General features: G+C 39.3%; 1 protein-coding gene across 1 annotated transcript in view; it reads left to right on the plus strand.

The window, feature by feature from the left end:
• The window catches only part of LOC307169658 (uncharacterized protein), a gene marked incomplete at its 3' end in the record, with an annotated part of 85971 nt that overhangs the window by 19521 nt on the left and 49323 nt on the right, over positions 1-17127 (plus strand). The window contains exons 3-5 of the mRNA XM_079890389.1: positions 2169-2843; positions 3808-4467; positions 6542-7174. Of these exons, the coding sequence (XP_079746515.1) occupies positions 2169-2843; positions 3808-4467; positions 6542-7174 (1968 nt within the window). The remainder of the gene's footprint in view (positions 1-2168; positions 2844-3807; positions 4468-6541; positions 7175-17127) is intronic.

Genomic DNA, 17127 nt, shown 5'->3' on the forward strand with positions numbered 1-17127 from the left:
CAAAAAATGCAGTTTTTCCTAAATAACTACCTGAACCGTGGCACCGAGGATGAAGACATTTTTATGGTATGTTGGTCTTAAGGGCCCACATCAACATAGCCCATAATCACTCACTTGTGATTTGCGCCCCTTCCCATAAAAAATGAAAATGCAATATTATTCTGCTTTAATCACCCCTATCTTCAGTTGAGATGTTCAAAACTGCACCATATTTCATGTGTATGATTAACTTGACATCCTCTGGGGGTATGCTAAGTTTCGTAGAATTTCATCCATGGGGGGGTATAAAATAAATTCATTTATGTGCACATTTAGTGACTGTACACTCATCGGCCTGTAAATGGTGCTGTTGAGCGAAGGGTTGCTGGTTTAGTATGATACTGTCACACACACACACATGCAGGAATACAAACAAACGCAAGCATACACACTGACATCCACACGCACAGACACACACACACAAACACACACGCGCACACACATGTACGCACGCATACATACACGCACAGACGCACACACACACAGACACACACATACACAAACACACACACATACACACACAGACAGACATGCACATACTACTACTTTTTTTAGGTATCAGCCATATACCCGATTTACCAATACCCAATGTGTTATGCTTGGGCAGTATACTAATGAGGTGGGTGGGACATGTTTCATGCCATGTTAGATCACATCCTGAGAGTCTACGCTTTCAGAAAATACAGACCAAAATGTATTACGTGTACACTTTCTTCACCTAAATCCATAAAATCCCATTAATTTCAATGGGACATTTACTTAAGTGTTCTACTAGGTACAGTGGGAATGAGTTTAATTTTGTTAACATTGTTTTTTTAAAACTCTGGGACCAGGGCTACAAGATAAAACCACTTTTTTGGGGAATTTTTTTTTTTTATTTCAGTAAAACACAACAAACCCATGCCAAAGTCAGATAACTGACTTTTACCATCAACAGGCACCTCAACCGTTTGGTAGAGGTTTGTAGAAATTGAATGGGAGGGTCCTTTGAAAAAAAAATCACAGATTTTTCATACTTAGTATGTATAAGTATAAGTATATATACTATTTTGATCCCGTGAGGGAAATTTGGTCTCTGCATTTATCCCAATCCGTGAATTAGTGAAACACACTCAGCACACAGTGAACACACAGTGAGGTGAAGCACACACTAATCTCGGCGCAGTGAGCTGCCTGCAACAACAGCGGCGCTCGGGGAGCAGTGAGGGGTTAGGTGCCTTGCTCAAGGGCACTTCAGTCGCTTTTTACTGTTAACCACTGTTATGGATGTGACGTTTTCACATTATGGATGTTAAGTGTCTAAACTAATGACTTTTGATATAAAACTTAAATAGTAATGGCAAATAATTACAAAACTCTAAATTATCCATGATCCACAGGAATACTCCAGACAGTCTTTTAAAATATACAACTTATATACATAAACACGCAATACAGCCAAATTGCTCCACGTCATTTATTTTTGTGGAAAGCCAGTGCAGGCCTGAGCGGCGGTCATATTTTGTACCACCATGCGGTACATCTAGTTGTGTATGTGTTTGTGTGTTTGTGTGTGTGTGTGTGTGTGTGTGTGTGTGTGTGTGTGTGTGTGTGTGACCTAAATTGAGGTCCCCATGAGGAAACAAGCTTATAAATCATACAGAATGAGTTTTTTTCAAAATGTAAAAATGCAGAAAGTTGTGTGTGATGGGCGGGTTTAGGGGTGGGGTTAGTGTGTGTGTGTGAGAATGTGTGTTATGGGCAGGTTTAGGGGTCAGGTTAGAGTGTGTGTGTGTGTGTGTGTGTGTGTGTGTGTGTGTGTGTGTGTGTGTGTGTGTGAGAATGTGTGTTATGGGCAGGTTTAGGGGGCAGGTTAGTGTGTGTGTGTGTGTGTGTGTGAGAATGTGTGTTATGGGCAGGTTTAGGGGGCAGGTTAGTGTGTGTGTGTGTGTGTGTGTGTGTGTGTGTGTGTGTGTGTGTGTGTGTGTGTGTGTGTGTGTGAATGTGTGTTATGGGCAGGTTTAGGGGTAGGGTTAGTGTAAGGGGACAGAATATACAGTTTGTACAGTATAAAAACCATTAAGTCTATGGAAAATCCCCACAAAGATAGTGAACCAGATGTGTGTGTGTGTGTGTGTGCTCTTTTTCAGTGAGAGATCTGAGGATTGTTATGCTAGGAAAGAATGTGTCAGAAAACAGCGGAGTGGGAAACATTATACTGGGAACAGAAGTGTTTCACAGTGAAGCTTCATCATCTTACTCACAGCAGCACAGTGTGAAAATCAGTGGAACGGTGGAGAAGAGAAACCTCACAGTCATCAACACACACCTGCTCCAGCCACATCTCACACAGCATCAGATCACACAGAGAGTGAGAGAGTGTGTGTCTCTGACTGATCCAGGACCTCATGTGATCTTACTCGTCCTGCAGTATAATGACTTCAGTGAGGAGGACAGAAACAGAGTGAAAACTGTGCTGAACGTCTTCAGTGTGAAGGCCATTAAACACACTATAGTGCTGACTACTGATGAAGAGACACACACATTCATGGTTTATAAAACTGTGAATAACGCTATTCATAATTTAATAAAGGAGTGTGGAGGAACTGGAAGGCATCTTCAGTTTAATGCCAGAAACCCAAGATTGCGCTCTGAGATGATCAGAAGGATAGAGGAGATGCTCCAGGAAGAACATGAAGAATTTCTCATCTGTAACATGAATGAGGCTGGAGATGGTGGATCATCAGTGGAAGATCCACAGAAGTCTGATCACAAAGGGAGTGGAAAACTCAGTCAGAGCACAAAAACAGGAGGTGATGGAGGAGGTTTGTTAAAGTCTTTTTTCTGGATAATACCACTAAGAAACTACATATTTTGTCCTCTGATAGTTACAGTCATACAGTAGTGCTTCTCATTTTTCACCTTGTCATTTTCTGCCTCTTCTGCACTGTAACAGTTACTTATTATTTTTAGTAAAATGTTTTGCTTTGGTTGAAAAGCTTCTAAACGTTTTGTACATTAAAAAAAAACTTTAAAATAAAGTATCAGACACAGACAGAAAGACAGAGTATTCAGCTGAACACAGTTTGACTGTCACTGTTCACCCAAACATGATCATTCTGATAATACAGTTTTATTTCTTTGCAAACCTGGATATGTTTTCTTTCCTCTGGAAAACAAACTGAGATGGAACATCTAGGTGATTCTTTTCTATACAGCAAAAGTGGGAAGTAATTCTTACAGTAAAGGTCAGATTTATTTAGGTCAGTTGACAGCCTTTATTTTGAGGACAGTTGAATGTGACAGAAAAGTTTAGGGATGAAGAGGTGGGATTGGGATATTTGAACTTCGTGAACCAATGTCTCCTTATACTGCATGTCCTGAACTAAATGTGCCTCAGCTCTATCTTACAGGCATGGCAAGGCTTGAGACACTGGGAACATTAGACAACAATCTGGCACAGGACAGAGAATAAATAGGGAGGGTAATGACTGTGAGGGCAAATGAAGGAATGAGATGACAAGAGCGAGGTCAAGACATTAGGAGATGTTTTAAGTGAACTATTCCTTTAAAGGCTGTAGTGTGAGTGTACATGTCATAGATCCATCATCCATACATAGAGAGTAGATTCACCCAGACAGTAAGTCAGTAAACTATTGCAAGAAAGCTTTCAGTAGATAAAACAATGTATAAAAATCTAAGTTTTATATAATATTTTGTTGTTGTTTAATAAGTGTACATTTGTTATCAAAGCTAAACTGAGTAATCTGTGTCTCAATATTGTTTCAGTGATTACTTCTGGAAAAGCAAAGCTGAACATTGTGCTGTGTGGATATAATACAACATTCAAGACCTCAGTGTCTAGAATATTTCGAGGGAAAACAAGTAAACCTCAGAACGAGATGAGTAAAGAGTGTGTGAAGAAAGAAGAGAAGATTCATGGACGGCAGATTACTGTAATACAGCTTCCAGCTCTCACTCGGCTCTCAGAGGAGGAAGTGATGCGGGAGACTCTCCGCTGTCTGATTCTCTGTGATCCTGGAGTTCATCATTTCATCCTCGTTACTCCTGTCGGTTCACTGACTAATGAAGACAAAGCAGAAATGGAGAAGATTAAGAGAATATTTAACTCTAATGAGCACTTCATGGTGCTTTTCACTGCTGAACTCACTATTGACCGAAGTGTGTCAGATTTAGTATTATCCACAGAATCTCAGAGCATCGTGAGTCTCTATGGGAGTTGGTACTGTGTGATGGGGTTAAAGGATGATAGAAACTCCGGAGAGATCTCAAAGATTCTGGATTATATAGAGAAGATGAAGGATGAACCCTATTCACTTCAGATGTATATAAGAGCTCCAGAGAAGAGAGTCAGACATGAACTAGAGGAGACACTGAGAGCGAGAGATAATGAAATCAAAGAGTTACAGGAGAAGATCAAGACACTGGGTGAGTGGATTCATTTACTTTTCTGAATAAATTGTTAAATCTTTTGCAGCTGTTGACTGGGTAAAGTCTATGATCCTACACATCACCAGACTCTGAAGGATGGGATACACTACACGACTTTCTGGATGAGTTGATGGCAGTTGCCGAAACTCAGAGCCAGATTTCAAACAGATTTCATAGAAAATCATGTAGTGTATTATCCTCAGTTGTTTAGTGTATGTTGTATGATGCCCAGTTTTTCCTATGTAACATTTACAAAGTCAGCAAGTGTATGATGCCTAGTGTTTTAAAATCTGTTCAGATTGTAAAAGTCGTGTATTGTATTCCAGCCTTAAGTAACCTACTTTAATAGAAAAAGTGCCCGTCGCATACGATTGTCGCATTTCGCCCCCTAGTGTCAGTCGCACGGAGCTTTGAAATTGGTCATGAAGCAACCGTTACCCTCGGCTATTCACAATGGTAAAATTAATGATTTTAATGAATTTAATGCATGCATGAATATATCCACACAAAACAAATGACCCAATACATCTAAAATAAAATAGTCGATTTTATAGAGCTAATCAATATAAATATTGATTTAATAATGATAAAATATTTTTTTCAGCCATAATTATTAACAACCGCCATTTTGTAGGAATAGCGTTAAAGGAATATACGTTAAAGTATTAAAATATTGGTAATTCTAGCTTCGCGCTTATAGTTTTGATTAGAATACATCACATCCGGTCGTCCGGTCGCATACGGTCTAGCTGCAGAAGTTCAGATATTTCAACGCATCTCAAATCGGATCCAAAATTTCCGCAAACGCACATGTTGCACACTTAAAACAACTCCGTCTTCTCTTTTGCAACTTTATTTAGCAAGTTCTGTTGGAATTACCTTTTTTACACGAAGTGACACAACATCTTATACCATCCGCGATATAGCCTACGTTCACTTCACTTGGCTCAGCCTACGTTGTTGTTTTTTTTACTTCTGTGCTGGCCTATGACATCATCGTATGAACTTTCGCCTCTCAGTAACATAAATCAGAACGATATATCCAGAATATTTATCAAATTAAATTACAATGAAATTATAGTGATTTCCCTTACAGAATTCTAAACATATCCCTATTCTAGGAAAATATGAAATTATAAAATAATACTTCTAGGTCGCAACACATGTGATCGAAACTCCCCGCAGCTCCCGTACGACCCTCCATTGGAAATGAATGACTTCCGGTCCGACGGCTGTCGTTTGTCGTGTGCAGTGGAAAGGCGGCTTTAGGGTCATGGTTAAGGTACAGTTTGGTATGTGCTAATGTATGTCCTGGTAAAAAGGGATTACTGTCAAATACAAATAAAGAAAATAAAAACAAATAATCAAACTACAAGCAAGAGAACAAAAATTCAATAGAGCAAAAATACAAATAAAATAAACTGTGCTTTCATGTTTTTTAGTTAGGTCTTTGTAATGAGTCAGTTTATTAATAGTAAAAGCAGTAATACAGACAGGCAGGGGTTGATCATCAGTATTAGTCAAATCCAAGGCAAAACAGAGATGTGGTCACAAAACAGGCACAAGATCAGGGCAGACAGCAAGCGATCACAGGATATATCCCGGTAAATGAAGCAGACACAAAAGCCAGGCAGCAAAGGTTAGAAACAGGGTAAAGTGTCCAGGGTCAAACACAGGCCTGGCAAAAATAACAAGCGAACGCTCAGTAATGTCAGCCAGGGCAAAACAAGACTTTACAAACTATGAGTTTGAGAGAATGCCTTAAATAGTCCGGTAGATAGAGAACAGGTGTGGAGGCTATCAGTACCAGGTACAGGGATTATGGGAAATGGAGTCCAGATTTGAGATAAACCGCTGCGCAAATGCCTGTCGAACGGAGAGGTGTGGAGAACGGTACGGTTTGATATTTTTCTGGGAACCATTACACTCCTATTAGTAACAGCCCCTATGGCAAGAGTCACTGCTTGTAAACACTTCTTGAAGCCAGGTTGCAGTTATTCTGACATGATGTGAATACAGCATTACTTTAAAGTTAAAACCAGATTGTTAAACTAGTTTATTCCTTTGACAGTTCCAGAGGGTGTGAAGCTGAATCTGGTTCTGTGTGGGAGTGACAGAAGATTAAAATCCTTCATATCAGACCTGATCCTGAATCAGGGAGACAGAAGATCAGCGCTCAGCTCAGGGTGTGTGAGGAGAGACGTGGAGCTTCATGGACGTCTGGTGTCTCTGGTGGAGCTTCCAGCTCTGTTCAACACTCAGATCTCAGAGGAGGAAGTGATGCGTCAGACGCTCCGCTGTGTGTCTCTCTGTGATCCTGGAGTTCATGTGTTCATCCTCATCATTCCTGATGCTCCACTTAATAATGAAGACCGAGCAGAAATTGAGAAGATCCAGAAGATATTCAGCTCAAGACTCAACAAACACACCATGATCCTCATATACCAGAATACAGAGCATCAGACAGCAGAACTAAATGAAGAAACACAGTCTGTCATTGAGAGTTTTGGAGGACGACATCATTTCATTGGCCCCAACACACAAGTGTCCATGTTAATGGAGAAACTAGAGCCGATGGTGGAGGCAAATAGTGGTGATTGTTTCTCCACAGAGACATTGATGGATGTACAGATGGAAAAACTGCAGACATTTGAAGAAATGAAGAGGAGAATCCATTCATTACAGACATGGTTTCAGTCAAAAGGTAATGATCAGAAAATCTGCAGGGATTAATTAGATTGGTGAGATAAAACAATAACAGTACATGCAGATTTCAGAGGAAATAATATGATTAGCACATGATGCTTCAGTATAAATTATACGCAATATTCTCTGATGACGTTGATGATTGACAATCTTCTTGAAATGCAATATATTGTTATATTTAATATATTTTTATTTGATCTATCTTTAGATTCCAGAGAAAGAGAAGACGATCTGAGGATTGTGCTGCTGGGAAAAACTGGAGTTGGGAAGAGTGCAACTGGAAACACCATCTTAGGAAGAGAAGCATTTATATCGGACACATCTCAAAAGTCTATTACTAAAGAGTGTCAGAGAGAAAGAGCTGAAATCAACGGCCGACACGTTACTGTGATCGACACTCCAGGACTGTTTGGTACTGACCTTACTAATGAGGAAATCCAGAGAGAAATCAGCAACTCCATCTCCATGATCCTGCCTGGACCACATGTGCTTCTCTTACTGATACCAGTGGGACGATTCACTCAAGAAGAAGCAACAGCAGTGAAGATCATCCAAGAGATGTTTGGTGAAAACTCTTTAATGTACACCATGGTGCTCTTCACCAGAGGAGACGATCTGAAGAGGAAAACCATTGAACAGTGGCTTGGAAAACCTGGATCTGTGATCAGAAACCTGATTGAAGCGTGTGGAAACAGATTCCATGTGTTCAATAATAAGACTGGAGACCGAACACAGGTGTCTGATCTACTGCAGAAGATAGACCACATGGTGAAAGAAAACGGAGACAGTTACTACTCATGTAAGATGTTCAGAGAGATGGAAAGAGGAATACAAGAAAAACTGATGATGATTCAGACAGAAAGAGTCGAGCAACTGAACAGAGAGAAAGAAGAACTGATGAACAAACACAAAGAAGAGAAGAAGAAGATGAAGATGATGATTGAGGAAGAAATACAAAATCATTACAAAGAGAGAAAGACAAGAGAAGAGGAGTTTAGAAAGAAAGAAGAACAGTATAAAAGAGACATTAAAGAAAGAGAGGACGAAGAGAGAAAGATGCGAGAGGCGATGAAGAGAGAACGAGAGGAATGGGAGAGACAGAAACAAGAAGAAAAACAAAGAAGAGAAGAAGAGGATGAGAGAAGGAGAAAGAAAGAACAGGAAACATGGGATAAATATTATCACAAATTGAAACAAGTGAAAGAGACAATGAAGATGATGATGGAGGAAGAAAGACAGAATCATGATAAAGAGAGAAAGAGAAGAGAAGAGGAACTTAGAGAGACAGAAGAAAGGTATAAAAGAAACATTAAAGACATAGAGGATCATGAGAAAGAGATACAAGAGGAGATGAAGAGAGAATGAGAGGAATGGGGAGACAGAAACAACAGGAAAGACAAGGTGAATAAGAAGAGAAAGTCTCGAGCCTTTGTATTCAAATCCCGAGTCAAGACCCAGTAGCACCTCAATGCAGTACACAAGATCCGAGGGGAGGAGTCGGATCTTATATAAGGGGTGGAGATTGGTAGGTTTAGGGGTGGAGATGGGTAGGTTTAGGGGTGGGTTTAGGGATCAGGGGGTGGAGATTGGTAGGTTTAGGTATGTAAGGTGGGAGGAGTTGGATTTTATGCTCTGCATTGAGGACCATCTCTCAAGACCGGCCAGTCCAAGTCCAGTTGTCAAGTCCTCAACCCAAGATTCAAGTCTTTAACGAGTCATTAGTGCTTGTTTCCCAAATTAGTGTCATAGTATTAATTACTATAGTACATTTATAATAGGCATTTTAAATGTGTTTGTCTTCCGTGTTCAATTTCATGTAAGATGAGGTATTGACTATTTTCACTAAAGGCATCCATATAACTATATATAATTATATAATATATATATATATAATTTTTCTGCCTAGGGATTTGTCTTGAATGCGTGATGTACAATTAATGCAAGGACAAACAGATTATTATTAAAAAAAATAATTTTTTTTTTTTTTTTTGGTAAATGAGAGTAACAAAGCATAAACTTGTTGACTAGAATGTGAAATATCTGATATTCAGATTCTCAAGTATATGCTAATAAATTAATTTTGTGTTTTAAATAAGTTTGGACAGAGTCATTGGACTCGTTTCCTCCACAAAGGACTTCCTGATTCAGGCAGAAGAAAACGGTATAAGAATCCAAGGTCCAGTCAGATGATTATAATAAATGTTTAACAAACTTTATTAAAATAATAAAATGAAAAGAATACTTGTTACAGATTATAAATGAGTACTAACTAACAGATGTAAAAATAGCTAAAGCTAGCATGCTTCTTGCATCTAGCAACCGCTGGAGTACCAGATTGGCGTTTGCAAGGAAGAGCAATATATCCTCCTTTGTTTGCGTCTTATATAGTCTTGAATTCAACCGAATTCAGGTTCTATCTTTGCAATCACTTTTTTTCCACACACTTATTACAGCATAGCTCTGCAAAGCAATTCTAACGGCATAGCATCTAACAGTCGTTGATGCTCATCTTCCGCAGTAGCTCAAGCATCTCTGCTTCCGACATCTCATGGAGGATGGGTGAATTCCTGTTCTGTTGCTTTGTTCCAGAAACACGTGTGCATAGGAAATGCCATTCTGAGAAAGTCTGTTAGCAGACTCTTTTACAAAGTGTTGGAGCCTATGGACGAGGCTTTAGCTGATAGGGGATTTTTAATACGGGATGAGCTTGCAGCTTGCGGAGCCACTCTTCATATCCCTCATTTTACTAAAGGGAAAAAGCAACTGTCTGCACAAGAAGTAGACACATCCAGACAACTGTCTCGGGTTAGGATTCATGTTGAACGAGTCATTGGTCGGTGGAAAAACTTCAAGATTTTACAAACTGTTATTCCTGTGTCTCAGGTTGATATGCTAGATGTTGCAGTGATTGTGTGCGCTGCACTAACAAACCTCTGTAAAAGTGTGGTTCCTAAAAGCAGAGTTCCCAAATAAGTCATTCATTTGAAATATTTAATGATTAATGCTATTTTACAATTTATACTTTTATGTATTTTGTATATTGTCAAAATATAACATTGGAGATGTTCCATTAAAGTAAATCATATTATGGAAGAGTGTAACATTTACTGTCACTTGTTGTCACAAAAGCGCTTTTTTTCACCATCGTGTCATATGACGTCACATGAGGTAGTCGTTTGGCTCTGCGTTCGCTCAGTGCAGAGTAGGTTGGTATTCAGTTGGAGCGGTCGTGATTCAGTGTGTTTTCGGTGGTTATTGTATTTCAATTAATCATCGTCGTGGTAAATGATTGTGAATTATGGCCTGTCAGGACATCGAGTCCACAGGTTTCCGAATAAGAAAAAGGACGGTGCGATCTTCCATGCCTGTGTGCGTTTTGTGCAGGGTAAGAGACGGGACTTCACTTCTGCTTCTGCTTTGAAAAATGCGGTAGTGTGTAGCGTTCACTATATACTGGATGATTATAATCCCTGTGATATGATGACGGCGATATGTGCACACTGTCCCAGCTCCTTCATCGGGTCGCCCGGTCCGCTATCAGCATGTGGTTCGGCCACTGGCAGGAAACATGACGCTCACGGATCCGTCAGAGATCACTTATTGTACATCTGTTTTACAAAATGTGCCTTGTCTTAATTTAATTCATTAACATATCCTACATAAACTTGTAATGTAATGCATTGTTATTAGTCTGCAGCCGACACTTATTATTATTATTATTATTATTATAAATATAATATATTATGTCCTCTAATTCATTTTCAATCTGTACAAACCGACTTTAATGTTTGTGTTGACTGTTTCTACATATAATGTTTTTATACAGTAAGACAGTTGTGACTGTGATCATTTTTTTATTCACTGTCACCAAATGGGTCCATTCAAAGCCTTTATAAAGTCCCTCTTCCTCTGGAATCTGTCTCATAATGGCTGACACACACAACACATGCAGGTAAGGGTCTAAGTACTAGCTTTGCTATTGCCTGATACATGATGATAATAATCTGTACAGTATTGTGATCTGAGCAAAGTGTTGTACATATCGTCGGCTAACGTGAATACATCTATAAGTAACACTGTTCTCTCGCCCTGTTCTCCTCACACCACAACTCACCGTTGTTCTGTCTAATCCTGGCCTGTCCTGCTCACTTGGCTTCATATCAGGCTCATAATTATATGATATCATCATATATATCAATTATATATGAATCATACGAGTAAACATTTAGGCTACAATTCCCCCAGCTTTCCGATCTGTCATTGCGATCCATTGCTTTCCTATTGTTTACTTTGACCGCTCTACCTCATGTTACGTCACTTCAGGTTCGGCGGTTAAGCGATTTTCAAATGCGGAAGTAAAAATTTCTCACAAAAACGACTCCAGAAGCCTAAATAGCGTTTTATAAGTATATGTTTATATTTAAATCTAGTTCCTACATTATTTTTCTATACATTGGCTTACTGGGTACTCTAACCTGCAACATGGGCTTTAAGCTACTGGATAATGAAATGGAATTGTAAATGTCCTAAAAGTGTTTGTGCATTTGCATACAAACAAGAAACAAGTGCATCTGTATACAGACAACAAAATACATTCAGGAAATACAACAGAACACATAAGTGAAATGGTAATTAGTCAACACTTTTCACCAGTTGATCATTTTCCCGAAATCTGGCCTTTCACAGATTTTGCAGACTGACTGTGGCCGCAAGGAAGGGTCATGTCTTCCTGTTAGGATATCATGCAACACAGTTGAAATGAAGGCATGTTGAGCCTTTGACAAATTCTCTTGCAGAAACTGCGTTTTTAAGGATGCGTTGCATTTCTACCAAACATTTGCCACAACAGGTACATCTTACCATGCCATCTGGTGACGATCCGAGGTGTGGCTCAGAAGGCCGCACCACTAGGCCACAGGAACTTACACTGAAGTCTTGATGGTTTTCGACCATAAGGGACGTGTAGGCTTGTCTTGCAGTTTCTTCCATGGCCTTACCCCAGAGAACAGATGGGACATTCAGCTGTGTGTGGTTGTACAGCATTATCTCACTCAGGTAGGTGTTGCTGATATTGTCAGCTGTAGCCACATGATAAAACCTAGTACTTGTAATTCGACCAGCCCAGTAGGTTTGCCAGTCCTTTGAGCTTGACTGTTGTCGTGTGACAAATTCCAGCCTTTCACACTGCTGAGGTTGTGGTTTATTCTTCAGTGTGTGAAATGTGTCCTCACTTTTCATCTGCAGTTCTTGTGGTGAGAGTTTCCTGAGTGTTCCACCAAATAAAGCAGTCAAGGGCTCGGGCAAGTTTGAGTGTTCCTCTGTATCAGTATCGGATGCGGTGTCTGTTTCACTATTTTCTAGACTTGTCAGTACAGCAGCACCAGGGGATATAATCTGCAACTCTTGGTTGTCATCATCTGTCAACACTGGGGAAGGAGACCTAGACAATTATATCACTATAGAACATTTACAACAGTATAGTCACATTTCAACAACAACATTTTTTGTCTTTCTCTCCCTCAATTTGTATAATAACATATCATTTTAAATGGTTAGTACACAATCTAGAGACTCTTATTTCCAGAATGTTGGGATTTACACATAATCAAACTACCATAACACTATACAGTAGCCTATGGCATTAATTTATGCATTACAGTGTAAGATGGCTGTAGAACAAACTTGACCCTTATGTGACATTACAATGTCAAAAAACTTGGGAGGAGTAACGGAAATAAACTAAATGAACTTTGGCAAAAGGAATCTTATCTATGCTCTGTCAACTATTACATGCCTGTGGCTCTGGCCGTGGCACTAGACCTACTCCTGACCGTTCCTGGAAGCTGATTTTCTTTAATGGAGCTGGTTTGACTTCTTTCCTGCTTAAGTCTTTGCACTTGCACTCTCCAGAAGTGACTGCTGGTTTCTCTGCCTAACCCATTCTCACACAGATTTCGATTTTGAATAAAATTGCAGCTTCATGACTGCAGCATGACCCAAGCCTGAAATAAATTGCATATAATTTACGTCAAACCATTCTCCTTCATGTTATGAGTGGGTTTTGAAATTAACACTTGCTCTCAGCAAATGGGTGTGCAGGTAAGACATACTACTAGACATACTTACATACATAAGACATAGGCTACAGACTAAATACTAAATACTACTAACATGCCTACTATGAAAAATTATAAGTAGGCTACTAAGCACGTGTTGCTACATATGCCTGTTCTAACCGTGCGTTATGTGTCTTAATGACTTGTCCGAGTATTTTTAATTTTTTTCTTTCCTTTGACCTCATCACGCACTGACGCGATTTCCACGCATCTCCGCGATAACTGGTGCATCCATCTCCAATGATAAATACTTACCCTGCCTTGCAGGTGCAATTTGCAGTATGGATGTAGTCTTCCCAGTTGTTGATCACAACCCAGGCTTGGTACATAGTGGTGTTTTTCCCTTGGCGCTGGCTCGGTAAAACCTCCGCTTTTAACACACAAAAGTCATCGCCTCATTTAAAGAGACATGCACCGATATGGGTCGCTGGGCGGAGCTTTCATGAATATTCATGAGTTTCCTGTTTTGTGTTTAAACTGCCACTGAAAATATTAACACAGGCTCCTCTACATAAACTGTCTTCTGTAACATAATTTCAGCAAAGAACGAAGTTAAGCTTTTATTTATTTATTTATTTATTTATTTATTTATTTATTTATTTATAACTGTTTCTGTATACTAAATTGTTTGTACATGTAAGTGAAATGATTTAATGATTACAGACACTAATTTGCCAGTGGCTTATTGTTAGTAGGCCTATAGGCTCAGAGTAAATGAGCCAAAATCCATCAAGCTTGTTGTAATTATATAGTAGGCTACTTCTGTCTTGCTTTGATGGTCTTTTAAAATAGTTTCGTTTGAAAACTTGTATAAATGTATCTGTGGTGGCATAATAAAGTGTGATTCAGTTGTGATTATTTTGTCATTCCTTTCTCAGTTGATAGCCTGCATAACTTCATCCAGGGGCCAGTACCATGAAGCCGGTTTAGGGGGATAGCCAGGTGTGTTTCAGTTTAGTGTGCGCCAACCATGGGTTTAAGCACCATGAAAGTGGTTTGGCTTTTAGCAGTGTTCATCGCCATAGTGACTCACGCTCCACGGCTAACCTGGTGCGGGACAGGTGATGTTCCAGGTGAGAGGTTGCAACTTGGACCAATCAGCTGTGAGCAAAGTGTCACATGTCTGATGCGATAAAGTCAAAAGCTAAAAGTTACTCATGGGGGTTTTGTGTATGGACAGTGGCGCAAAAAGTGGGTATGCGCTATACGCAGCACATAGGGACGCAGCACCATGGGGGCGCCAAAGCGATGGTTAAAAAAATATATAAAAAAATAAATACATTTTACAATAATTTTTTTGGTATTTTCTATATATAGCTGCTGTTGTGCGTTTCTAAATCATTTCTGCATTACCTCAATGTTATATAACATTTTAGAGGACTAACAGGCTAGAGCAGGCGCCCTCATGAGAAGGCGGGGGCGCTGTGAGTGCTGAGCGAGCAGGTACGAGTAGTGAGTTGTCGTCGAAAACCTAGGCGTCGATTTCGGTGGGGGCGGTGGGTACGCGAACCCACCAGATTTCGTTATGAGTTATTTTGTACCCACCACTTTTTTAATAATAATAATTGGACTTTGGGTTAGATTTTTTGACAGTTTTCAGTGGTTATGAGGAGCAATGTGAGAGAGAAATTTGGTGATCGTTGTTTTGGTACATTAAACCACGTCATGTCATTGTCAACATGGTACTTGTGAAGCAGAATAGTGGGTCATATGTCTAATGCTTTTTGAAAACTTTAGGCTTTCTTCTTCATAAAACGAATCGGACATAATCAGATTTTTATCTATTTACATTAGTAAGCTACAGGACATCGTCTTTCAAAACATGACCTGCGCGAAAGAGATGAATGCGTCATTGTACCCAGCACTTCTGAAAATGCACTTCCGAATGCGTCTCTGTCCCCAGCACATCTCAAACCAGACTGACGCCCATGATCTTGCCAATGAAAGGAAGATTTGAGATCGGTCTATAGTTGCTTAATTAATATCAAAGGTGTCAAGTAACGAAGTACAAATACTTTGTTACCTTACTTAAGTAGAAATTTTGGGTATCTATACTTTTCTGGAGTAATTATTTTTCAGGCAACTTTTTACTTCTACTACTTACATTTTCACGCAATTATCTGTACTTTCTACTCCTTACATTTTAAAAATAGCCTCGTTACTCCTATTTCATTTCGGCTTGTTTTCATTCCGGCTTGTCATCGTTAAAAAAAAAAAAAAAAAAAAAAAACCTATCCAGATAAATCGCGCCATCCGGATAGAGTGAATTTGATTGTGGTTGGATAAGTATAATCATATACCATTCCATACCATACCACATGACACAAATCAGGTCACACTCCAGCAAGGACATAGCCAGTGTTGGGGACGTTACTCAAAAAAAGTTTGAAGTTTGACTTTTAGCACCATTACAATACTTATAGGCAACTAGTCATCATATCTTCCACTCCATGAAACACATGTTAATGCTCAGTAGTACAAATATATGGTTCTTTAAAGGAGAACTCCGGTCAATTTTAACATTGAGCTCATTTTTTTGTAAATTTGGAGTGCTGTCAATACAGAGAACAACGTCAAAAATCGGTGTTGCCTACATCATGTTATCCTCTTTTTAAAATTTGCACCCTGTTGACTTCAATGGGGCAAGTTTTAAGTAGTCGATTGTCGAGTTCACGCGCGTGATCATAGGTAACTAAACCTATGCGCGTGAACTCGACAATCGACTACTGTGGACTTCAGCCGAAAACAGGATGTAAATACAGGTATGAGCGCTGGCTGAAATAACATCATTTTTATACATATCTTTCACATCTACTGCAGTCAGATTCACTCGTGTTCACTCTGAAGGAATCACTCACATGGCTGTGCACTTGTAATGACACATCAAGGATGTTTAGAGGCTAAAAGCAGGTTTAAAACTTGCCCTATTGAAGTCAACAGGGTGCAAATTTTAAAAATAGAATAACTCGGTGTAGGCAACACCGATTTCTGTCGTTGTTCTCTGTATTGACAGCACTCCAAATTTACAAAAAAATGAGCTCAATGTTAAAATTGACCGGAGTTCTCCTTTAATGTATTTGCATTGTACTAAAATGCATTCATTTTCAATGGGCATATATGTGGCTGAAACAGGTAGCTGTCACGGCGTGGTGTTGGAAGAAGACAAGGGGAACAGTCAAGAATTCCAATATAAACTCTTTTACTAAATATTGCTTCAGGTATGTACAGACAGGCAGGTAACACTCACACACTAAATACAAAGTAACATAAACAAGAACTGACCAAGACAGACTGAACAGAGAGAACTAAATACAGACACTAATGAACTATAACGAGGTGAGGACAGGTGACACGGATGATGAAGACGATGAACAGGTGAGGTGGGTAATTGAGGGAGTGAGTTCAGTGAAGACAAGGAGGATTCTGGGAAGTGTAGTGAAGACAAAGACAGAATGGTGCAGACGATGACTGTGACCGTAGCCTAGTGCATCCTAAATTTTTCAACATTAACATTTTAATATAACATTATAGTCATTATGGCCTTTAGAATTTTTTTTTTTTTTTGAGGAGCTGGGGTAGTGCACTATATAGGCCCCTGTGGCGCGGCCTAAGATTTTGTCCTTAATGGCATTTTTTCCTTACATTACTTTTACTAAGTAGTTTTGAAACCAGTACTTTTACACTTTTACTTGAGTAAAAAGATTGAGTTGATACTTCAACTTCTACAGAAGTCTTTTTAAATCATAGTATCTATACTCCTACCTGAGTAATGAATGTGAATACTTTTGACACTTCGGCTTAATATGGTCTTATATATGTTAGTTGTATATATCTA

This window comes from Squalius cephalus, assembly GCF_949319135.1.
Source record: "Squalius cephalus genome assembly, chromosome: 13".
In the NCBI taxonomy this organism is placed as follows: domain Eukaryota; kingdom Metazoa; phylum Chordata; class Actinopteri; order Cypriniformes; family Leuciscidae; genus Squalius; species Squalius cephalus.